This window comes from Centruroides sculpturatus, unplaced genomic scaffold, assembly GCF_000671375.1.
Source record: "Centruroides sculpturatus isolate CEXI.00-Female unplaced genomic scaffold, Cexi_2.0 scaffold74, whole genome shotgun sequence".
NCBI lineage: Eukaryota > Metazoa > Arthropoda > Arachnida > Scorpiones > Buthidae > Centruroides > Centruroides sculpturatus.
This window is the reverse complement of record NW_019384309.1, coordinates 575,440-602,420: the sequence shown is the minus strand read 5'-3', so window position 1 is coordinate 602,420 and position 26,981 is coordinate 575,440. Positions and strand designations below refer to the sequence as shown.

At 30.2% G+C, this 26,981-nt stretch overlaps 2 protein-coding genes across 2 annotated transcripts in view; both read left to right on the top strand.

Moving 5' to 3' along the window:
• Positions 1-8,971, top strand: part of LOC111620943 (dual specificity protein kinase TTK-like) — a 28,902-nt gene extending 19,931 nt beyond the window's left edge. The window contains exons 14-15 of the mRNA XM_023362969.1: positions 4,694-4,797; positions 7,818-8,971. Of these exons, the coding sequence (XP_023218737.1) occupies positions 4,694-4,797; positions 7,818-7,862 (149 nt within the window). The 3' untranslated portion in view covers positions 7,863-8,971. The remainder of the gene's footprint in view (positions 1-4,693; positions 4,798-7,817) is intronic.
• Positions 8,972-12,025: 3,054 nt separating this feature from the next.
• On the top strand, positions 12,026-25,311 carry LOC111620931 (spectrin alpha chain-like). The gene is made up of 7 exons (XM_023362960.1): positions 12,026-12,169; positions 23,931-24,307; positions 24,393-24,533; positions 24,755-24,838; positions 24,959-25,063; positions 25,133-25,224; positions 25,302-25,311. The coding sequence occupies exons 2-7, from the start codon at positions 23,939-23,941 to the stop codon at positions 25,309-25,311; spliced, it is 801 nt and encodes a 266-aa protein (XP_023218728.1). The 5' UTR covers positions 12,026-12,169; positions 23,931-23,938.
• Positions 25,312-26,981: the final 1,670 nt, after the last annotated feature.

Here is a 26,981-nt window from a genome sequence, read left to right as displayed (position 1 = left end):
GATTAGCTCAAAAATCTTTCAGCACCCAGTGAATTGTCTCTTGATAGAAATAAAGAAGCAATTTTTGTTACCTGGTTTGAATCATGGAGGAAAGTGGATGTAGTTTGTTATCATTTTAAAATTCAACAATAATCCAATTTTGCTGCATATGCATCTGGAATACTTCTTTTGAGCTCCAAAGAACTTGGGTTGCTTCATTCAACTCGGTCCATTTATACTTGGAGGCATCTCGATTCATAAGTTCTCTTGCTTTCAATCTATACTGAAGTAAAACTTAAGTGTAGATGAGATAATTACTTAAACTGAAACTTATTATTAAAAGAAAATAGTTGATTATCTGTTTTCTCATACCACTAATGATCATATACTTTCCCATAATAAGAGATTAAAACCCTACATACGTGATTTGAATTTGTCATTTCTGCAAAAATTGACTTTTTAGTTTCCTAACATAAACAGGCTGACACAACTACAATTTATTGCAACTCCACACTTTTATTGTTAAAGTCAAGTACATCAATTACTCAGTTGAAAATCAAATGCTTTTGCTTGCTATTAAGAGCTTGACCTACTGATTGAACTTTGGGAATTTTTTTAGGGACTATCTGATCTGGATGTATTAGGGTCTATTCTTTATCAATTTTCATGAGTAAAATTAAACTTAGCTCATATGTTGGTGTCTCTCATTAAAAAATAAACATTAGGGAAGTTATCCCATTTTTTCATATGAACTTGGTAATTATATATTGTTCAAACCAAAATATTAAATAGTAAAAAAATTAAATTGTAAAACATTAGGGAGATTGTTCGTTTTTTTTTTTTTACTTTATTATTTAGAATGACTGAATAATGGCCATTATAGCAATGATTATCTCATTATCATGTTACCTTTATGTTTATAAGAAATTTTTCTTTTTACTAGAGTTTAACTACATACAAACATACTTTTCTTTAACACTAGATCATAAAAAGGCTTGTGTTTTTAAGACTGTTCCAAAATTCAAAGTTTTGTCAAGTGAAAACCCAAATAATTTTTGTTATAAGCAATAGATATATATATATATATTATATTATATATATATCCATGGTGCAGTTTTCTTTATATTCCTTTTAAAATCAATTTTTCAAAAATATTTCTTCAAAAAATTGATGAAAACTTCATGGGTTACTTAACTTACTTACTTAAGTAAGGAAATAAAGAATACGAAGATAAGCTATTGTCTCTGATTAAATGCAGTCCAGGCAAAAAAATGGTGGTTATTTCTGTAGAATTAACCCATAAAGTTTTCATCAATTTTTTGAAGAAATATTTTTGAAAAATTGATTTTAAAACAAATAATTTTTGTTGAAAACAATATAAACTGGTATTGATATCTATGTTATACACTGTGTATAGCTGACTTATGCAATTTTATTATCTTCATTACCAGCTAAAATTACAATAATTTATTATTAATACCGATATCCCTCATATAACACAGTAATTATGTTCTGAAAAAGCGTCATGTTATACAAATCCATGCTATACAAAACAAAGGACTAATGTAATATGATTATGTTCCAGAAGTTAGCAAAAGTATACTATTCTTTTTCATTGCTAAGAGAAATATGTTTATTAAAGCAATCAATAATTAATTAACAATCACAATTAAAAGTACTGTATGACACATTAATATTAATTTTAGTTAAATGAGGACATTTTCTTTTTACAAAGTATTGTCATCATCTCTGCTTTTATTGTTCTCAATCAGATGTATTAGCAACATTTTCATATTGTGTATTTTTATGGATGAGGAAATAAAAATATGTTATTAATCAAAAATTTGTTCTCGCGAGTCATGTTTGTTCAGTCGAGGATTAAGCGACTTTATTTCAGTATTTGTGTTCAAATACTAAATTGTTCAAGTACTGAGAAACCACTGTATTTCATTTGTCATTTTTATGAATGAAGTAATCATTCATAGGTAAATAATACCTATGGTTAAAAGAAAGTTTAATAACACTTACCAAAAAATGTTAAAAATGTTTAAACTTTAGTAAATACAAAGATTAATCTATAAAAAGAAAACACAGTGACAACCTTAAGGGCTAAAATCTGAAAGCAATGATGACAACACCTGGTTGACAGGAAATGCAGTGCAATTTTTTCTTCCTTGTCCTATTGGTTTTCATTAAAATAAACCTGACAAAAAGCATAAAATAATTTGAAAATTTCAATATTCTAAAATCCGTGGGCAAATTTGAGACAATACATGTGCTTACTTGAATAAAAGAAATTGAATAATGAAGTTTCCACTTAAAAACTGAAATTTTCTACAGAGAATTTATAAAACCATGTTAGAGCAAAACTAGAAGTCATGTTGTACAGGGGATATCCCCAATTTTCAAACAGTGTCGTAGAAGTATTGTGTTGTATGAGGGATACCTGTATATAAATTAGTTAAAGTAAATACCGTATTTACTCGCATATGAGATGAGGTTTTTATTCATTTATCACAGCTTCAAATTTCTAGGTCATCCTATATGTACGAGTGAAAGATTCTTTGCGTTTTTGCAAATAATTTTTGTTAACTGTGTATTCACATTTTTTACTGGATGCTTACTCTCTTGTATTTAAACACAGAAGTATTTTATCTGGGTCGTTTGAATTGTTCTTGTATAGTGTCAGGAGTAAAGTTGAATAACAATAGGAAAAGCAAAGCTTTTGAATTGAATTCCAGATTGAAATTCCAAAATCACATGGGAGCACGATATATAAGTTTTAATCCATTCCCATGTGAAAACAGATGATTATTTGGAAATCAGAATTCAGAGAAACTCATAAGTGTAATCGATGGAGAGTGGATTCGACTGTTAAGGGGCAGAAAAAAAAGGTTCCTAATAGTCCAGTTTTACGTGAACAAATTATGTTGTCGATTTTACAAGATTTTTCCTTAAAGTTTAAAATGCCAATAATTTTTGCAGGACATCATGTGCATTTACATTTATTTAATATTTGTGATTAAACAAAATAAAATTAGAATTGTAATAATAAATTTAATTTTCTTTATTTCGATCTTTAAAGTCACATCTCATCCTATATGCGAGGTCATCTTATATCGAGTCAATACAGTAATTAATATTGACTCTAAATTTAACTTCCTTTATTATAAAATTTAATGAGAATAAAGTTGAAATCTCTTGATTTCTGATTGGCTGTTTTATTGTAGTTTGCTGTTTAATCTTGGTTAATTGTGATTGACTAATAAATTAGGAGATTCCTTTTCATATTAGTATTCAAAATAATAATCAATCATTTATCAAAATTGATTCAAGCTATTATCATTACTACAGATTTACAGAGAATGCATCTATCCAAAAAGTTTGAGTAGTGGAAAAGGTTTGAGTAAAGTTCTAATACTAGTGGAAGTGAAGTTTTACATACAATATTGCAGTTTCTCCAGCAGCAAATGCCAGAAATTGCTCTCATATGATCCAAAATCTGGGGGAGTGACGTCCAGAGACCTAGCAGGTTGGATTCCGTGGGAGATTATGCAATTGATAATGAAGTCTTTCAAAGATTGTAGTCCAAAAACCAGAACATTGTGAGCAAGCAGTAGTTCTATCTTTCACAAAATGGAAACGCAAAGTGTATGACTTGTGGATCTTGTATGCAATGCTTTATTATAACTTACAAATTTCTCATTGCTCAGCAACTTTTCAGACACCATGTATTTTTCTAAATAATCTTGATGGCAATGGATCATTAACCTAGAAAGAATTGGATTAAATTGTTGCCTTGAACACAGGATGAAAAATCAATTTGGTTGATATTGTTCTAACTCTGAACAGAAGTAGAACAATCTTAGATATTAACCCCTTAATTAATAATTGAATTCCATCTCTTTTCTAGTGATTTTTTATATCGTTATATTCACTATTTCATTTTTAAACAATATATGATTATGTAATACAAATTAATAATAAACTTTCCATTTTTCAAATATAATTTTATACAATATTTAAAATTGCTTGCTTCATATAAATTAGAAGATGAATTAGGTGCAAATGCAACTCTGAATGAAGCATTCAACACCTTATCAAAGCAATAGACCTACCCATAGAGTAAAAAAAGAACTGATGGTCTATCTACGTGTGACCCTTTATGAGATATAGTCCTCCAAAATTAGACCAGGCTGCTTGTTGAACATGTGACGATCTTAATGGAACACACAGCTTGACCTGGAAGTCGCCAGTGCAATGGCATTTCTTGTGTTCTATGAGCTTTCAGCCATCTGTAGTAAAATGGAAAATAGCTGATTTTTACCATTGTTTTGAGAAATATTTCCAGATTTTTCACTTTTAAATTTTACCCTATTTTTGTGGGTCTTCAAAATGATTTCAGTGAGCTGTATTTCACAAAGGGTGACACATGGACCATTGGTTTCTTTGGCATTTTTTACTCCTATGGGCATGGTCAATGTAATGTATAAATATTTGCATCTTTTTTCAATGATATTCATTTTAAATTTGATTTTAACTAAAAAATGTAACTAGTACAATTTTCACTTTTAAATCCAATTGTAAAATAAAATATTATGATAAAATTTTGTTAGCTGCATAATAATAGTTAAATTTATTTATTTTTACATTATGTAAATTGTGATTAAATGTTTAATATATATAAAGTATTTTGGGTATGGTATAATTACAGATCATGAAGAATTGAGTGATACTCCATCAAGTTTAAGAGTACATTCGGTAATACATCAGATACTTCAAGAACTTACACCTAAATGCAGAAATAGGGTTCAAGAGGTATAATCTAAGAATACTTTTTCTTTATAATTGTTATATTGTCATGACATTAATACTGTAAAAATGTCAAAAACATCATTTTTGATCCAAAATATCTTTTAATAATTAATATTGTGAGATAAACCAAGGGCCAAGGGGACAATCCCTACTCACCACTTACTTGGACAAATTGTTTGAACCCGATCTCGGGGTCTTTGAATGGCTTAGGAGTTTATCAGAAACCTGCAACTTGTAAGATTGTGGCTTCTGGTCAGGAACTGACACCAGTTAGGATAATTATACGCGTCCTAACTCACGATTCTCAACACTAATTAAGATTTGGAGGGCTCGTTAAACAATTGAGTGGAGAGGGAGGTGAATAAGTCAATGAGGTGTCCAATCTCCGGAATTAAACAGGTTTACAGGTTAACAAATAACAAAAGAGTTTAATATATATATCCAAAGCTAGGCTATACATAAGGATTATACAACATAGCTAAAATATGGCAATATAATTTGATTAACATATAACAAAGATACAACCAGAGTGACAAAGATTACTTATGCAGTTTGCAATATGTGTGCTTGCTAATCTAGGCCCAAATCTCACATAGAGAGAGAGTTTACAAAATCTATATACATCTCTATGTATTAGTTGAGATCCGATGTGACGCTCATTCTCTCGTATGGAAGATTCGTAGCCGTTGACTGTCTTCTCCTCGGACTGGATCGGGTCTGTTTCATGGAGGTAGGATGGCCACTATTAAGATATAACTTCCAGAGGACGAAAGCCTGGAAATCCTGGTGTCTCCACCTTTTGAATGAAATATGTGGGAATCTGATCACATGTTCATCCGTTGTTTAAACCACAAAGGTTACTTTTGCAGGTGTGCGAGCTCAATGATGACTTGCGTTGACGTCATGGAGTTGCTTTTTGTTTCTTTCATAATCGGATGTTATCATTTTGCAATGGACTTATCTTTCCCATCCATTTGTTACTAGTAAAGCTGTCGTTTAATCCGAGTCAATGCGATGTTTTTTCTAACTATCGCGACGGATGTTTACTTACAAATTTATATTAAAAATGGATTTTATTATCCATAAAATCATTGATCTTACAATATTATATAAAACATATCTGACTTCCTAACATTGCCAATGCCCATAAATGTTAATTAATAGTAAGATGAGTATACAGGATGTCTGGATTGACTGATAAATTTTAAATTGCTGCCGAATTCAATGCATAAAGATAAATGCACTTAACATGTTGCATGAGGTAGAGCACCGTACACATTTTCCCTGGAATTAATTGAGGTATGCAAATTAGTTGTGATGCTCCAGTTGCATTTGTCAAAATGGCATTGGCTCAAGAGAAAGTGCAGTAAAACTTCAAGTCTTGTGTTTAGCAAGGATCCTCCATTACAAAACACCAACAAAATGGGGAAGAAATAGTTTCTGTTTGTGAGAAGTATGCTGAAAGGTCACATAGGTTGATTCTCTATGTGATAGGAGAAGATTTTATAATTTTATGTAAATTGGAGAAGATAGAACATTCTATCTTTGAATTTGTTTTCAAATTGTATATCTTACTTTTATTGCACTTCTTGCCTAATTTTACTAATAGCCTCAATCTGGACATCCTGTATTTATAAGCATAAGATGCAATTCTATCATTTGTAACATTGTAACTGTTACATTTAGCTATTTCTAACATTGTAATTTAAATGTAAGCATTTTAAATGATATATAATAATTTTTAAAATACAGTACAACCTCGATTATCTGGACTAATTGGGGATGAAGGTAGTCCGAATAAGGAAAAATCCAGATAATCGAAACAAATACTTTAATTTGTCTTTTAATGATAATACAACACGTTTTCTTTTCGATGACATGTCGGTAATATTAAAAGTAAATACTGTATTTAAATTGTGATCAAATTTTCAAGAAACAAACGTTTGTATTGAATTTGGACTACTACTAACCAACGCTAACAGACTACCTATTGTTTAAAAGGCCCTCTGGTGGCACAAGAAGACGGATTTTATAAAATAAAAAGCAGTTGAAACTGCATTTTTATGAATAAAAATTTGACAAACTATTTATTGTTTTATGACGAGTAAAATTTTTTCATCGTGTTCGCAGCTTTTAAGTAATGCATAAACCTTCGAAATGCGAGGCTCTTCGGACAGCGAGGCATAGATGGTGGCCCACATTGCCCATGCCTTATGCCGCCCTTGGTCATAGAAATGATGTAATTTGAATATAAATTATTTATAAATATGTATGTCAAGTTATATTTTTATTATGACACAAAATATATTTAAGAGTTTACGGCCACTGTACTGGGTGAGATGTTGAAACAAAAAAGTTATGCATTCCATCACGTATGTAAACAGTATCGTAATTTGCCAAGTGCAAATCAGCAAATTCGTAAAATTTTTGTTTATTTTGAACAATCCGGATAATCGAAAATCCAGATAATTGAGGTTCTACTGTATTTATGAAACCTAAAATTACACAAGTCTAGTGAAATTGTAATTCCAATGTCTTGTATATTGAATAAGGTGTGTATATATCATAATATAGGAGAAGAAACATATACAGTGTTCCATATCCACCCATAAACCAGGTGTCTGGAACTGTAGGAGTTACACTGATCTTTGTTTATATTTTTACAGGTAAAGCAAGGAGGAACAAATTCAAATTATTTTGATGATAGGGATCTGTAGTTGGAATTTAAGAATTTAACAGACGTATCCAGGCTGCTGCGTGTAATTGTGGCGGGAAGTCTGGATGCGGTTGGTTAAACTCTTTGGCAACTTCAGTCTCCATCATCAAAATAACTTGAATTCATTCTTCCTTGGTGGTATGCCTTACCTGTAAAAGAATAAAGATGTACCTAACTCTTATTATTCCAGACTTAAGGCATTCTGTATGTACAGTACACAAAAACAGTAGTTGCTAAAAATAATTTGAATAATCTAATAAGTAAATTTTCAATATAAGTATTAATTAAATGCTTTTAATTTTTGCAGGTAGCAGAAAAATTAAATGTTTTTCCGAAAATGAAGAAAACTTGAAACTTTCTTTAGGATTAATTTTTACATCAAGATGAAAATCAAATTCGATACTTAAAGAATTTGAGAAATAAGCGTCTTTGTAAAATTTTAGATCATTAGATACCATTCAGTTAATAATTAATAATATAACTTAGTTTGGTTTTCATTACAAAAAAGAAAAATTATCGAAATTTGTACGTAGAAATAAATTTTTTTCTTTTAGATTGACATTCAAAATGAGTATCTGATTTTCTCCTTAAAAAACAATTATTATTATTAATTTTGTAGTGCAAGTTTGTACATATCGACTGCAATTATCATCTTCGAAGACACATTTAATTAATGTGTATGAAATCATTTTGTTTCTAATTCTTTTTTGCTAACAATGAATATTAACTTATCATTATATGATATATTTAAAATGTTTTGCTGTTTTTCTATAAACAAGACTAATTCTTGTGTCAGGATGGTATTCTGTTTTTAAGTATCCATAACAATAATAATATGTCTTAAAGTAAATAAAATGATCAAATTATCTTGTATGCTGCTGTAAATATTTTTTAAATACAAATTTTATTTAATAACTTTTCCCATAACCAATATTTTGGTTGGAAATATGTTTTAACAATAAATATTTACATCATTTGCTCACATTTTAATAGAAAACTTTAACTAAAACTGCTAGTTTTACAAACTTTAAAGGTTTTTACTTAAAAAACTGTTTATTTATTATCACAAGTTGACATATTTACTGATTGCTTTCAATGGTACCAAGTTTGCTAGATGGTCATACAATGTTTTTCTGTTATTTTGAAGGATCTCGATTCAAATGTGGTTTGTACGTGAAATTTTTAAGTCGGCATTTCTCACTCCTGCCGATCTTGATTTTATTGGAAAAACAGTTTAGCTATGTAACCTGTGTGAACAGATGTTCATCAAAAGTCTTATTTAGATTATAAGCATATTCTTGTTCATCAAAAGTAGATTGGAAGTGTTTAATTATGGTAGCATTGTCATCTAGATCAGTGTTTTTCGGCCTTTATTATTTCACGGCACACTCAAACCTATAATTAAATTTCTGTGGCACACTTAAATTATAATGATTAAAAAAGAGTAAAAAGAAAGATTGTATTTTTCATAAATTATTTGTTGGCGCAAAGCAATTTATTATAATTTCTAATAAACAGATAATAATTAAAATTCTTAAACCGAAAAATAAATAAGATTGTTTTATTATAATTGAAATGAGATATCTGATCTAAGAAAAGCAATTAAGACTTAATTTTCATTTAAAAGTGACATGATAATTGCCTTTAGAAACCTGCCAATGACCCACTATTTCTAAGTTAAAATAATTTGAAATAAATATGGACAATTATAGATACATTTCTGAGAAATTTTAAAGAAAATTTCCATCAAAATTTCATAAAATAAAGTAATAAATCACCAGAGTTTAACAGGATGCATCCACCTTCCACCAATCACACACACACTGATCTGGGCAAGAGCTATTAAACTCTGGCGATTTTGCACCGACTCCGGGGTCAGATTGTCAAAATAACATAATCTGTATATTATGCACTATAAGACAAATGGCCAGATTTAAACTTAGACCCTAAGCTGTAACTTATAACAGGCAGACTATATAATAATAAATTTAGAAATCCAAGGCTCAAAACTGCCACCCAATATTGCAAAACTTGTTTAGCTTATTGTTTAAACTAGCAAAATCAAAATTAAATAATTATGTTAAACTCTATAAGTATGAAAACATTAAGGCATCTGTAATAATGGCAAAGTCAGTTTTGCCATTGATAAATTTTGTAGATAAACTGTGGTGACAACTTTAAGGCCTTGCATTTTTTCATCTATCATTATTTGGCAGAGGAAAAGGGCTTGTTGTGGGCGATATATTGGGGCCACAACTAGTTTACCCCAGCTCTGGGCTTGTTCATTCTTATTAATATGATTAATTAATTAAAAACTTGTTAAATTTGATGCTTTCTGATCAAAGAAAAGAAAATTTAATTTTGAAATTCCCCCTCAGAACATTAAAAAATTCTAAAATATTCTGTAGAATAAAGCAATTCCAAATTATCTATTAACTTACTTATATGTAACTTCCGATAAAGTATAAATTTGCTACGAAATTCTCTATATTTAAAAGTAGAAACATGTACAGGGTGGCTCAAAAGTCAGTTAACAATGTTGTGGTTTGCCAGTTACACTCGCGAATACACCCGAACAAGAAATGTCTCAATTTAAAACATTTTAAGTAATAAAATATACGAATAAGACAGCAATTTACGACGGTTAATCGACTTTTGGACCGCACCCGTATAATTGGGTTGTTAACGGAGTCGAGAAGACGGGCAACTCGACTTTCTTCCTAGTTACGTAAGCGTTGGAAGTGACCTCATTGCGAAACTATGCGATGATTGCATCCTCCATTACGTCATCCACTCGAAAAGTAAGGTTCTAAGTTCACCCACTCCCTATTTGAATATGCGGTTGATAAAAATGTAATTTTAGAGCACTAACAAAATATTTTCATACATAAAAATGTCTTCATACTTTACGATGGATTCAGAGTGACCACTTCCTAAAAGTATGGTCCATTTTATAGTGGATATTTTAATTACTGGATAGAGAATCCATCCTGTTACATATCACGTAGGATCTACCTCTTCATGTATTGGTTGGTATCCATTTAATAGTTCATACAGGTTCAGTGAAGGACGGATTATTCATCCCTTCATCGACTATTAGGTGGACCTATCCATGTTCGTGAATAATTTATATTCTCTTGACCTTAATTTTCTCGTTCCTTAACTGTGTCGTTTAAATTGCTTCAGTTTAACCACTAAAACAGTGGTTTCCAATCTTAATTGGTATCTTTTTCTGCGTGCAACATACACAATACCCAGTAATTTATTTAAATTTAAATAAATAAATGGTTATCAGGGAATATTGGGGCATCTTAGAAGCTTGTTGCAACAACCAGGGATGTATGAAAGCCAGGTTTGAAAACTATTGTTCTGAAACGGATGGCTGTGTGGAGTTTACCGTGTACTTTAACACACTTTAATAGGTGCTGTTTCCTCATAGAAGGTCCTCCTCCCGTGACGCACCTTTCCTTAGCAGATTATTTTCCATTTTCACACTGCCCACGTAAAGTCAATTGGATCCTTGCCCACAAGTGGCAGAATGGATAAGCCACTAAACATTAATTAACCGTGGGTTCACCAATAGGCGCACGTGGAATTTTCCTTGTTTTCTTCATGTGCCTAATACCTAAAGTTCTCCCGGACAAATCCCTTAACGGCAGATTGCCCAAGTGTTGCATAACCGTATCCCACCGAACCAAACTAATTGCATCTTTGAAAAGATCGCGTAATATTAATTAAATCTATCTAAAGATTTCTGAGCCATTCCGGATTGGAATCTTGATCCATTACAGCTCTTTTTCTTTGTCGTTTCGGCCGCAACATCGCTATTAAAGCTAGTTCGTAATGGGGAGTCATTCTCCATTGTTTATCCATTCTACCCGACCTCAAACTGAGTCAAGCCGTCCCGCGTTAGGATCCGTGTTTACAAATTATTATTTACCATTTATAATTATATAATTTGTGAACTTTTACTGAAAAGTAAGTTAAAAATGAAGCGATTGGTTCTTGGAGTGATCGGGGCTTTAAATAAATCCATGTTTTTGTCTTTTTTAACTCTCTGCCCTGTACTAAGTTATACGTTTTTATGGCCCATCGGTTCGGTCAGTGTTCAACATATCCGAGACGGACTACCCCGAAAAATTCCCGGGATTCCCGACCGTCCGGACTCGAACCGGAATCCTCCAGAGCGACAGGTTGAAACTTCAAACGTCTCGGCCAACCGGAAAACTAAATGAATACAACTATTTATTGCCGGTAATAGCCATTAATTATAATTATTAATTAACACTTAAATACTGTATTTTAGAAATTTCTCAAAATTAAGCCATTTTTTTTATATACGCCACCTGTACAATACAGGATATATGCAGTAAATTACATTAATTTTAGTTAGCGAACTATTTAAGGAAATTGATTTATTATTTTATTACTCGTAAAAATATTTAATACAATTGACAAATTTCCTGAAGTTAATCTATTTTCCTATAAACGATCCAGATATATACACACGGTAAACGAACGATGAACCATTTTGTCTTCTGCAATATGACGTCACGCACCCAATTGACCAATGCAGTTTCAGTTTAGCGGTTCACCATCTTGCCGGTTGGCATAGACGTTTAGCATTTAAAGGTTGATATTTGATGATCCAGAATTGAGGTAAGATCTCACTGACCACTTAAAAATACTCGAAATTAAACGCATTTAACTTTCAGCTTATTAAATGGTAAATAGCATTAGCCAATCGTTAATTATAGTAACAATTTCGTCGGCCGGCCAACGCCCATTGGAAAATTGGAAGTTTCGGAGAAAATTGCGGACTAAATTTCCCGCAGTTTTCTATGAAAATCGAAGTAAAATCGATGTTTATAAAGCAATTCAATGTTTTTTGCTGCTGAAAATGCTTTATAATCGCAAAGTTCGTCAAAATCTTAATGGTGTCTATGCACCCATAGGTTTATATGGGTTACAATTGAGGATATACAAAAATAGCAAATTGATTTGTTGAATAAAGAATTAATTTTTTAAGAAATTAAACATTTATTTCCATTATATAATATACAATTAAATTAATCATTAATGTAGTTTTATCTAATTTGATGCAATCATTACTTAATTAACTTAATTTAAAATATTTATAATTGTAAATGTTATTTAATCATTTCTAATGCTTGATTTAAGGATTATTTTATTGTAAACATTCTTTTCCTGGTAATTACGGTATATTTTTAGATGCTTTGGAAATATTTCTAATCAGATTTAACATTTTGTGGTAACGTAGTTGTCGAATATTACTCTAGAATAAATTCTAGTATATTTTATTGTTAGATTTGTTTCGAATCAGGTAATAAATTTAATATTTTAGAGTTAATTATAATGGTTAATGTCTGCACGGAGTGGAATTATGCTGTACAGTTTCAAATGTTTCTGTTAAGAATAGTGGTATATTTAAGTTATATTTTAATAAATGGAACTTGTAAAGCTGCGGCTTTTGTATTTGAAGCTGCTGGTTTTGCTTACTGGACTTCGGAGCATTTACCATAACATAATGCTGTAGTGTTAACGGGACCTCTACCACCCGAGTATAACGGAATATGCATGATTTGGAAACTGCTTCCTCCGAAGATAGTCTTGGTAAAAAATGTCAAAAGAATGCTTGCATTGGTCTCGGCTTGGCGGTCACTGGTGTGGGCGGCACTACTCGAAACAATGTTATGAGTGCCACTAACACTTCTCTTCCTGCTTTTACCTCTACTTTGCTGATTTTATGGCTTGAGGCTGGAGAAATAAAGCCTTAATTAAATAGATTGTGGTCGGTTAGCACTTTATTACAGAAAATCATTCCATATTCTATATGTGGCTTAGCCGAAGCATTACTAACGTTTCAGAATGCATTTTATATATTAATTAACTTAATTTTATCACTATTCTTAGATCTAATTGTTAAACTGTATTAACTTAAACATTCTAAACATTTAAATTGGTTTAGGCCATAATTTGTAAACTAAGACCACACCCAAAAATTAATTATTATTTGTTTTTTTTTAACTGTTTGAGTTATAAATTAATTAATATATAATTTCATAATAGTATGAATAGTCTGAAAATTAGAAATATATAATTAAATACTTTGATTTTATATTTATTTATTAATTTGTTTTCAATAGTAATTTAGTTTGATTATAATGAAAGATTAAATGCATTAATTATACCTAAACACATTTAATTATACAAATTGATCTTAAAATGTTTAATATAAAAATAATTTACATATTTTAAACGTTTTTTTAAAATTTTAAATGTAAATTAATGAGATTTCAAACATTCTTTACAGAGTTATCTTTTTTGGGAATAAGAAATCGTCTTGTGTATAATTAACATATTAAAAAAATTCCATTCTTAGTAAGATGTTTAGATAAACTGTTCACTTCCTTCTTTCTCTTAATATAATAAGCATAAGGTTCTATAAAAGTTATGAAATTAATTATATAAGTACGTATGCACTGAAATTACTCTCGAACAATTATCTTTGTTGTCCTGCAAGTAACGCAACATTTTAGGAAGTCCCCGATGTTCAGTTTAATAAACGAGGGAAAGTCGCCACACACTTTTACTTCAGACAAAATTCTCTTTAGATAAAAATAGAAACTCTTATAAGAAATCGTTTTCTTATCCAATAAATTAAGTTAAGGAATATATAAATATTTATTATTAACTTTTTTTAAAAAGCCCATTATGGATTTGGCTAGGCTCACGGTGAGGTGGCAAGATAACGAGGATGGGGCCCAATATATCTGGATGGATTTGTTGGGTTACATCCTTATCCAGATTTGATCCCGGGTTCACTAGAGTGGTAGGATGCCATCTGCTCGGCTAGGACTATTGATTAATTGATAAATTCATGTTTTTTTTCTAATGTTGTTATTATTTTCTTTATAAGGATCTATACATAAATAAATACTTCAGTTGGGACACAGGAATGAAAGCAAATAGGCCTACATAAATATTTTGGCTAATTTGCCAATTTTAAGCTTAAGAGAAAAGAAATAGTTGATCAAATGGTGTTGCTCAAACTATTCTGTTTAATTTTCAATGTTTTTGGCTACTTTACACTTAAAATATAAATTATATTTAGCAATATAAGTGCTTTTGCCCTGTGGCTATCATATGAGCTTTTTTCTAGGCATATAATATGGATGACCAAATGGTGAGGAGGAATGGTGCCAAACATATCTGGGACAGACCTTCTACGAAAAATTCTTTTCTTTGTCCAGGTTTGATTCTAGGTTCCCCTAAAAAGCAAGCTAATGCCTTTATTGCCTCAGCCATCTAGCAATGTTTTCATAAATTAATAATTTAGTTTATTTTGTATGCTTGTCATTAATTTTGTATTCTTTTCATTAATTTTTAGTGGGCTAATACAACCAACCTTAAAAAGTTTTTAAGGATCTTACAAATATGTAGTTCTTGGCTTGTGTTTCTATTTAATAATATGGTGTCATCCTGCAATATAATAGTGCAGTCTGGCATTTTGAAAGTCTGTCAAAATGATTTTCTCACTTTTCAAATTTTTTTTTAATCATTTCATTATTTTGTGACACATTTTTTAATGTCTAAAAATGCTAAAATTGCAAAAAAACTCTTTTTGTGACAATAGTTTCTATTTTTCATTAAAAAGTTACAGGATTGCTACTCGGTAAGCTTAATTAATACAGGGGGAGAATTACTAACAGAAAGTAGTGTGATATTGCATCAATAATAATGGTGCTTCTGGTAGATTTTTTTTCTGTTTTGTGAATTGCTTTGGAATCTGAACGCCTTAAGATTTTTTGTTGGCAAAAAATATTTGCTGTTAATTGAAATGATGGATTTCTTGAGATAAGAAAAGTGAGATTTAAACACAGCAGCTACAAAGAATATAGGGACTTTACTATGCATCCTGTATACACCTATATAACTAACAAATGCAGATAGCTACAGTTACAAACATGATGTATAGTTATAGTAAAGATGAGAGCACTTGAAGTATCTCAACTTGTAAAATTTGGAAATTAGCACTCCATCTCAAAAACGATGCATAATACAGAAAAAAATGTCAGTTATGAAGTCATAGAGCACAACTGATTTAGCACGAAAGGACATCCTGTGTATACGAATAAAAAGCACGAAATGCTAACGTGCGCATCAAGCACAGATAAAATGGGAGTTTCTTTCATGTTTGTTTGTGTTTTTATTCATTTCTCACATGGTTATTTTACAACATGAGTATATCTCATTTTCCTGTCTTTGTGCAGCAATTGTTACCAGTGATGCACGTAAGATTTAATCTTGGAGAATCAAGTTGAATGGACAAAAAGTTTTTAATGCAAATTCAATAAAATTTCTATCTTGTTTGACTGCTAAGTCATAAGTAGTGTAGAAATAGAACACATAACACAATAAAACAATAAATTTTACTTGAAAAAAAATTTTTTTAGGAAAGTTTTCTAGTGTTTCTTTTTCTTTTACTTTGGGAGGTGCTGGGGCCCCTTGGCCCATTCCCTGGGTGCGCCACTGTTTGTTACTGTGTGTGTCATATGTTGTGCATTGCTTATACGTGTCAATGAATAAGGACTTTACTATGCATGCTGTATGTTCTAGTTATAATTGGATCAAAACAATTTGAAATAAAAACCGGCAATGTTTTTTATAAAACATATTTTCAGTTATCTTAAATGGTCTTTTTCATTTATTATTTGTACCTTTATTTTTTATATTTGTTAATAATTAAATACTCATATCTATCTGCTCTATCAAGTTCTTATACTCTGTGGCTTTTCTATTTTAATTATCATCAGAGAATGTTCTTGTGTACATTAAAACGTTGGAAAACTGTTCAAGTTTCATATTTGTCATTACAGTTTCTCAATGTATACACCTCATTTTACATGGCACATGTCCATCCAATACTCAGAATCTTCCCATGCTCTCTACAGCTCCTGCAGATTACTCACAACAAGTTATTCTGACTTTGCAAACTGCAGAACTCAAAATACCTTCTCTGCTGTTGGAGTTGCCATGTTTGTTTATGGTGTTTCTTAGAGGTAGTAGATGACAAAATGTTTAAATGCAAATGGTAGATGTAACTCAGGCGGTTACTCTATTAATTGATGCATGTTGCATACTCCTTGGATAATAATTAACATATGTGGTGAGCACGTGGTGATGAATGAATTCTCACAAAGAGACAGGAATATAAAACAATAAGACGTGCTTTATTTTACTGTATGAACATATATACAGGAAAGGTTCGTTGATTCCGACCTCCTTGTTCCTCACTTTAATTAAACAAAAGGGAACAAACAACACCGGCTTTTAATTTACAGTGGAGCTAAACTCTTCTTTCGCGTAACAAAGGAGACACTTAATCACTAACTTAAAACTACTTATAACTAGAAGAGGAAAGGAAGGACAGGAATTAGAATAGAATGGGAGAATAAAAATGGAAATTCCTAGTAAGGAACGGGTACCCGAATGGTTGACTGAGGTGGTGGCCACAAGATGATTTCGTCTTGGAATTCTTTTCTTCTATGGGGACGGAGCACATGCGAGGACCCAAAATTCGTTCTTAAATCTCGGCTTTTCCAAAGTTCTTTTTCTCTTCCAATGCTATTTCTATCTTTAGTGTTCTTCGTAACCCTTCCGGCCGAAGCAACACCGAACTCGAGACCGCTCTCTCCGACGGTCTTTCCTCCTCCGGTCCAAAGCCAAAAGTGTCCTTATCGTCCCCCACTTGCCCTCTGGGCTATCTTCACTCCTTTGTCCCGAAATTGGGTCACTGACCACCCACATTCAGACGAAAGTTCCAGAAAGTATAGAAACAGAACAAAGAGAAAGGGGAATAGAATATTCTTATATATACATATATAAAATAAAAACAACAAAAATATACTGGTGTACCACCACACATAATTACAATAATATAAAATGGTAGAATTCATTTTGTAAGACTATATATATGCAAATTTTACATAAAAAGTTGCTACTGTCAGTTTGTTTCAGAGTATTTATCTTCACTACACTATCCAGAACCTGTAACCGGTGTGTAGATCTTGTACACTATCCGGAACCTATTCTACTCTCAGCACTGGGTGCTGAGAGTAGAATAGTTTCTGTATTTATAGGTATTTATCTTTGTTGACATTTGATTAGTTTTCTGTTTCTGATTTTGTAAAATGTTAGTGAGAACTAAATTTACAAAGTGAAAATACTCAACTTTTTTTTCAACCAATTACCAACTTTTCCTGAAGAATTGTTAATTATTTTCCTAATAATTTGGAGATGTTTTTGATTGATTGCCTCATTTTATTTACTAATATTAATCAGGAATGACATATGCCTGTAATTTTGCTGTAGTAATACTATTACTATATAAATACATTTAATATTTCATAATATTGACAATATTTTTCTTGTGGAGTACATTTTTTTATTACAAAAACAAATATTAGATTACAAGAATGAAATTTCAAGAAATTCTTTTATGAAATATTAATAATTATATTATTTAAAAAGAAAAAAAAAACAAAATTAAATGCCCTTCATTCAAAATGTTTATTTAGTGTAATGCTTATAAGTAACATACTTTGTGTAATGCTGTAAGACAGAGTATGCTAGTTTTTAACATTATACTAGATAAAAAAAATAAATGCATAGAATATTGTTTTCTGTTAGAAATACAGTAGAACCTCAATTTAATTTTCTACTGTTTGTTTTCCTTTTTCTTCAAAGACTAAAAATCCTTCCACATTTTTGCTGAAATGTCTTGACAAGAGTCAAACCCCAGCAAATAATATACTTTATTTAATAAGATATATTGTTTTGTAGGCTGTTAAATAAATTATAAGGACAGTAATTATGAAATTAGGTTATGAAAATTGAGGGGGGTGCAAAAAATTTTTCTGAGAAAGAGGGTGGCAGAGATACGGAAAGTTTGGAAACCACTACCTTAACCAATTGCACCATGCTACTGCTTTGTGAATTGGTCTTTCATATCGATATTAATGGTCGTATAAAAATTTTTATTCCAATTTTTTTGAGATTGCACGAATAGTGGGTCCTGCAGCTTTGGTAGAGTTTAAATACAAGTAAATACTACACATCCACAAAATTTTGTCAAAATTGGTAATTAAAAACTGCCACATTCTCTTGTAACCTTAATTGTGGTGACATCAAAATAATGATGATAAACATTTACGTAAGTTTTTTGATCTATGCATACACTATACATAGAAGCATGGATTAGATTAATTTCCATAGAGTTGTATATGATTCTTTGAGATTAGATCAACTGTTTTAAAACATTTCGCTTTCCGCCTACATTCAAAATATTCTCTATAATTTATTTATATTGATTCATCTCGTTAATTCTCTTCTCATCCTCTTTTGTCACCTTTTTTTCAAGTGTATCAATATTTTCTGGAGTCCTTAAAATAGAATTTCTTAGGAGTGGTTGTCTGGTCTTTGCGTGATTAATTGGATTTAATTTGTTCGAGGATTTTTGGTTCCATTGCTATCCATGTTATTCGTAACAGTAATTATCAGTACTACAGTTTGAATGTTTATGACACTTATAAAGGAATAGTTAAACAATAAATGGTTGTAGTTAGTGCTATAATTGACAAAATTCTTCTCAGTATTTGGGTTTAGTGTACTGGTTTCTTCTCAGTATTCCACTAAATCATGATACAGAGAATAAGTGGAAAATGAATTGGAACAGATTCTACTAATTTTTCTGTTTTCAATATAGAACTTTCATGTTATTGATCTTTATTTATAATGAGAATAAATCATTTGAATATTTAAATATTTTTAATTAAAATTCTGAAACATTATAGTAAGTTTATTAGTGCCATTGCCCATGCTGGTGTCAATGAACATCCATATCCAGTCAGGAAGAATGTGGCCTGCAACCCGAGATACGATGCAGCTCAGAACTTTAGGGACAGGCATTATTTCCTATTTTTAATAAAACTAAGCATCATATGTATGTCAATTGTTAACACAATATAGTAATAAAATGCAAATAAGTATTGATGGTCAAGAAAGAACAATTTATTTATTTTTAAGTAATTAAATGCAAAAAAAAAATTAATATGATGACAGTTCCTGGCTAAAAACTTTAGGGACCACTATTAAAACTTATTAATGAAAATTAACTTAATAATTTATTGTTCTTCCATCATTTTTAATTAAGGAGGTTGTAAATATGATTATGCATTGATTTGATCAGCTTTTGAAGAGTCCTAATTGCTAATCTTCTCCTTTGGTTACAAAATATTTTCAAATTGACAAAATGCTCCATTCTGGTTTTAATATAATAACTATACAAAGATGCTTCTGAGGTTTCAATGGGATTTAAGTGTAGAATGCTCTCTGGCCATGGAATGGGAAATCAAAATAATGATTTTCCATTCCTTGAAGTAGATTTGTTTGGTCATATTCACAGCATGGATGAGATTAAAAGTTAATTTTTTTCCTGCAAACAAAGGGGCTTTATGTAATAAAAACTGATAATAAGTAAATATAGTTATTGACATTTTGGTTTTTTTTTTTCCAGAAAAGTCATCCCTGTTTACCATCATATACAAATCCTATCTAAACTATAACTTTATCACCTGCTATCTGCCAGCAATACAATCTTAGGCTTTTTTTAAAAAAAAAATAATTAAAGCCGTCAAGACCATTCAAATTAAGTTTTTTTTTATCACTGAAAATAATGGATTTCTAATCTGTGGCCATGTTTTCTTTTGTTTGTCTAACCCTGCTAAGCTTATACAATTTTGCTTTAGCTGACTTTTTTCAATGTAGCTAGCTACATTATAGGAAGTTAGAGATTTGCTAGAACTTTACTTAGAAAGCATCCAGTTTTGGAAACATGCCTAATATATTCTTGCTTTAGCTCCACATGCTAAATTTGTAAAGTTAGTGGTAATCTACCAACTTGGCAATACAGATTACCAGCAATGACAGTGTGCTCAGATGTTTCAATCAGTAATCTAACTTAATACAATGTATTAATATCATAGAAATAAACAAATGTTTTCTTTCCAAATGATTAAACTGCCGAATTCATTTTATTTCCAATAATCCAACACTATATACGTGTCGGATAGTCCAGTCCCGTTTGTCAGATTACCAAGATTGTACTGTATTTACAATTTTAGGCAATTTGAAAAAGCATAATGCACAGTTGGTTATTTCATTTTTATTAACTTTGTTACCATACTAATATTAATCACTTGTATATTTGCAATTATCCCTACTAGGCTGTATTAGTAGAGACAATAAAAATAAGTTAAAAAAATTCGCATTTACGATTATGTTATTAAAGTGCAAAGTGGGTTGACTGTAAACACTGAGGGACAATTGTAAATCTCTCAGTATTTGTGTTTAGAACTCTACATATCTGTGAGGCATGGGAAATTGTTCATAAACATAAATCTTTGAGATGCAAAATGAACAAAATTGGGCAATTTTATTTCACCAAACAGTTGAGAAGCAGACAAACTTGATTTTGATATACGCCAGAATATGCTCAAATAAAATAATTTGATATAAATTGTTTTTGATTTCAGCCTATAAAAATTAGACTTACAAGGGACGGTCACAAGTTTCTGTGTGCACTTTTTAATAAAATCGTTAATTATTAATGTAGATTGTGTACAGTTGCCAATCGGTAATCATGTAACTATGGCCTTTTTAAACAGCTGCTCGCACAAATAGGCAAAATATACAAAGAGAAAACTTGAAAAAATACATATGTAATTACATAGTTTGTCTGAAAAACTGAAGGCCGACTACATCACGGTGTGGTCAGTAACACCTGCAGTTCCTGACTTGGCTTCTGTTCTCCTTTCGTTTGCTTTTTTAATATGTATAAAAAATAACATATTAAATTTAACTGAATAAAATAATGCTTGTTTTTATTTCACAATAGTTTTAAATTTAATATTTTGTCTCTAGTTAAACAAAAAAAAATAACATGTTGGATTTTTCTTTTTAAGTTTTTAGCTTTCAGACTCTTGCCAATGAGAATTCGATTTGCGAATTATCAAAACTAGGTCTACATGTGAAAATCCAGTTACTATTGTTTAACATCCCTATTTATATTTTCACATATATTTCTATGCTTAGCAAGATAAAGTAACAAAGAACAAAAGATACTTTTTATTTAACTAGAGAGAAAATATTAAATTTATAAAAGATTTCTTCTTGATGCATGTACGAGGCATCCCGAAATAAAAGCTTCTGTCGGTCGCTAGCAATTAAATAGGCCTATTCTTGACCATCACTATAAATACCGTCAAATTTGTATTTCTAAGTACCATTTAAAATTATCTCTACTGCTTTTGATATGGAGTAATTTTAAATGCTGAATTTAGCAGTTTCTATGGTACACAATCAAAGTAGAGAGATAAAAGGTCCACCTGACTACACTGTTTTACTAATTAATACAAAAATATGGTACAGAATCTTGTTAATGATGGCAGTGCTCATATTTATAGATGACATCTTTAGTCCTGAAATAAAAAACAAAATAAAATTTTAAACACAAGCCAAGGACCATAATAAAAACCTTAATTAATAAAGCATCCCTTGCACCAGAGTATGCATCAGGTTTTCAAATTGTGCTGTATAATGACAGGAGGGGATTAATAATTATCCCAGTCTACCCTATTTGTCGTCAAATTCTTTTTTTTTTCTTTTGTATTTAATTAGGCCTACTTGAAAATAAATAAATTTTGTGTTGTTCGTTGATTGTCAATATATATTTTCATTCCAAATTTCCAATAATGTTTCTTGTATAGTAGACATCTGATGCTTGGTTTTAGTGAAAATAGGAAATAATGCCTACACTTAGTTTTCAACTGCGCTTGTTTTTTTTATAGTTTTTATGAAGGTTGAGTCTTCTCTAAGGCATGAAGAAAGCCAGCCAAAACTAAATTCAGTGCTTCTTTGCTCTAAGTCTACCCTTTTATAAGATTAGAATAGTTATCTTTGACCAATCTGACATTGGACTTGGGATCAGTTGAGGAGCTCTGTTTTTTGTCTGCCTTCTTTGGATCCCCATCATCAGTGGTACCACTTACTGACCTTCCAGAAAAACATTCACTGAAGCTGAAAATGTAGACAATATTTTCTGACAAGATAGGCTTCACTTTAGGTATAACATTTCCTTCTATCGAGAATCAAACTCTGCTTTTTTGAGAGTGTTTGGTTTTCTTCTTTGGAATTTCTAGGGCTTCTGTAACTTACAGCATACATCAGATCTTTCTGCTATCCTTTGGCTAGACTAGATTTTCACATTTCACTCTAATCCATGGCAACCACTAAATCATAATTGGCATTGGGTTTTCATATTTGACACAATATTGTCAATATTATGTAACTTTTTCCAACAAAATTTACTAACATACAGTTATATATAACCTGTGTAATTGTATTGGGGAGATCTTGAGAATCAGTACAAGAACCGAAACTGCTAGTAATAGAGATAAAAGAAACTAATATATAACTTCACAATGTAGAATAAAGAAACATTGCTAGAACAGTCATAAATCAAATAACAACTCTCTTATGCTGGACATCTAAGAGTATGTCCTAAGTGGCAGCATCCAGTGACCATAGGTGTGAACAAACTGAGTGGAACAAACAAATCAATACAAGAAAATGTGTCTGGAGTAACCACATTTTGCATGCCGCTACCACCAGATGACACTTCTACATGTGTGTGCAGGAAGCAGCTACCAAGCAAGTTTGATCATTGCTTTCACTGCTCACACTTTCAAAGAAAATATGGATTGCCTTTTTATTTCATGATACAAATGGTGATATTCACCAAACTGACAACATTTCTTATAAATATTGTGTGTCTTTTGCCTATAAGAAGTTTCGGTAATACAATGTAGAAAACTTTTCCATGGCAAACATTTGATGAAGTCATCTCTCTGTCATTTTGTAAACAACACTTGTCCACTCTGGACAGAGGTTGCTTGCCAGCTGGAAGCATATAAAAAGATTCTTTCTGCCTATGATTGCTGGACGCTGCCACGTAGGACGTAGCCTAATGTATACAGGTATAGAATTAGTATATTGAATACAATTTCTCGTCTTATTGTTTTTTAACAGCAGTTATAACAGAACATTTTGAAAGTAAATTATGGATTTTATAATAAAAAGAATTAATTTTATTACAGTATAATATATGAAAGAGCTAAAGAATTTGTAATTTTTGTTCAAATTAATTATTTTAACATTTGGTTATCAAATATTCTGCGAAATTAATGATTTAAAATTTTTTTGCATAATTAATTTTTATTTATACTTTAAAATTAAGCAGTTTATTCAAAATATTAAATTTTTAAAAATTTATTTGCAGATTTAAAGATGGATGTTCAAGTTAGAGAAATCAAAGTTCTTGACTCTGTTGAAGACATTCAAGATAGAAGAGAAGCTGTTCTCGACCGATACTCACAGTTTAAAGCTGCGGCACGTTCAAAGAGAGACAAGCTCGAAGATTCTCGTCGCTTTCAGTACTTTAAAAGAGATGCAGATGAATTAGAATCGTGGATATATGAAAAACTTCAGGCGGCTTCGGACGAGAGTTACAAAGATCCTACAAACCTTCAGGCCAAAATCCAGAAACATCAAGCTTTTGAAGCTGAAGTTGCCGCTCATAGCAATGCTATAGTGGTTCTGGATAATACTGGTTTAGAGATGATTAATCAAGGACATTTTGCTTCCGAAACTATCAAAGTAAGTTTATAAATGTGTAAACTTTATAAATAAATAATTTTATGAAAATATAATAATTTATTCACCTATTTATTTTGTGACTTAGCATCGTCTCGACGAATTACATCGTCTGTGGAAATTATTATTAACTCGCCTGGCCGACAAAGGTTTGAAATTACAACAGGCTCTCGTGCTCGTTCAGTTTTTGCGACAATGCGACGAAGTAATGTTTTGGATTAACGATAAGGTACAAATTACCATAAATATTTTATTTACTTTTGACTAATTAAATATATTTTAAGTTATTTTATATGAAAATTTAATTAAATCCTCTGTGTAATATTTTAGTATTAGTAAATTTAGAGAGAATTCATAAAGTTTACATAGAAATATGATTTTTATGAATATTTATTTATTCAATAAAACATGTAGTAAGGAATTCATAAAATATATTTAATTTTATTACAGGAAGCTTTTGTTGTTACGGATGAATTTGGATTGGATTTAGAACATGTTGAAGTATTGCAACGTAAATTTGATGAATTTCAAAAGGTATTTCTAAAATAAATTCATTATAATTATCATGAGCTTTAAACAGATGATGTAAAACTGTTAAACAAAAGTATATATAACTTTCATAAACTTTTATTTATTTTTTAAAAATAATCTTAGGATATGGCTAGCCAGGAATTCAGAGTTACTGAAGTTAATGAACAAGCAGATAAATTGATAAATGAGGATCATCCTGAAAAAGAAACTATTCTAAAACGAAAAGAGGTATGAATGTTTTTAATGACTTCGGATAGTTGATATTGAAGTTATTTTAATTTTTTTATTTTATTTTAGGAATTAAATGATGCATGGCAAAGACTTAAAGCCTTAACACTATTAAGACAAGAAAAATTATTTGGTGCACATGAAATCCAGAGATTTAATAGGTAAAATTAATTAAATTTTTCATAATTTTGATTGATCAATTATGATTATCAGTTATCACAGTTAAATTATTTTTTAGTTTAAAGTAAAATTTATTGTATGACCTTGCAATTTGTACCATTGTAATTTTTTTATTTTATTTTAGGAATTAAATGATNAATCATTAATGTTTGAATTGTGCATTAGAATAGATTTCTTTTCTATTTATTTATAATTTTTCTATGATTACTGCAAGAAAGAAAAACAGTAATTTTCCAGTTTTCTTGTCTTCCGAACATCTCAATGACTGTAATGACAAAATGATATTAAAATTGCCACCATAAATTTATAATTTTATAAAATATAAGAATATATTGCATTTTCATTGTGTATAAATAGTAGAATAGAGTAGTAAATGCAAATAAGTTACTGTATTGTAAATTATTTATTAATTCATATAAATGTTGTATTATGCTAACTTATAGTTTTGTTCAGTGCACGTAGCTATACCAGAAATATCCAGCACAAATTATACTTACTAAAAATAATGATAAACAAACATTTTTGATAATTTTTAAATTGATATTAAAAAGAAATATTAAATTAAATTTACCATTGCATGTTTAATTTTTGATTTTATATATAAAAAAAATTAATTAAGAATTTTAGTATATTTAAGGATGGCACTGCATAAATGCTTAAAATTTTTCAATGATTAGTTTTGCTGAAGTGTTAGTTAAATTGTTTTATCTCCCACTTTGTTTCAATTGTTTCAAAGATACACTGTGTTTTATCTTGAGATGGAAACAAAACATAGAATAAATTTCAGTTATTTTGCAATTTAATCATTAATGTTTGAATTGTGCATTAGAATAGATTTCTTTTCTATTTATTTATAATTTTTCTATGATTACTGCAAGAAAGAAAAACAGTAATTTTCCAGTTTTCTTGTCTTCCGAACATCTCAATGACTGTAATGACAAAATGATATTAAAATTGCCACCATAAATTTATAATTTTATAAAATATAAGAATATATTGCATTTTCATTGTGTATAAATAGTAGAATAGAGTAGTAAATGCAAATAAGTTACTGTATNTCTATTAATTGATGCATGTTGCATACTCCTTGGATAATAATTAACATAATTACAATAATATAAAATGGTAGAATTCATTTTGTAAGACTATATATATGCAAATTTTACATAAAAAGTTGCTACTGTCAGTTTGTTTCAGAGTATTTATCTTCACTACACTATCCAGAACCTGTAACCGGTGTGTAGATCTTGTACACTATCCGGAACCTATTCTACTCTCAGCACTGGGTGCTGAGAGTAGAATAGTTTCTGTATTTATAGGTATTTATCTTTGTTGACATTTGATTAGTTTTCTGTTTCTGATTTTGTAAAATGTTAGTGAGAACTAAATTTACAAAGTGAAAATACTCAACTTTTTTTTCAACCAATTACCAACTTTTCCTGAAGAATTGTTAATTATTTTCCTAATAATTTGGAGATGTTTTTGATTGATTGCCTCATTTTATTTACTAATATTAATCAGGAATGACATATGCCTGTAATTTTGCTGTAGTAATACTATTACTATATAAATACATTTAATATTTCATAATATTGACAATATTTTTCTTGTGGAGTACATTTTTTTATTACAAAAACAAATATTAGATTACAAGAATGAAATTTCAAGAAATTCTTTTATGAAATATTAATAATTATATTATTTAAAAAGAAAAAAAAAACAAAATTAAATGCCCTTC

What these genes read in the sequence shown, in the direction of transcription:
- LOC111620931 (XM_023362960.1), top strand. Translation starts at nt 23,939, where the DNA reads ATGGATGTTCAAGTTAGAGAAATCAAAGTTCTTGACTCTGTTGAAGAC. An exon ending in TTGCTTCCGAAACTATCAAA is followed by an intron (nt 24,308 to 24,392) that starts GTAAGTTTATAA and finishes TTTGTGACTTAG; the next exon opens with CATCGTCTCGACGAATTACA. An exon ending in TGTTTTGGATTAACGATAAG is followed by an intron (nt 24,534 to 24,754) that starts GTACAAATTACC and finishes ATTTTATTACAG; the next exon opens with GAAGCTTTTGTTGTTACGGA.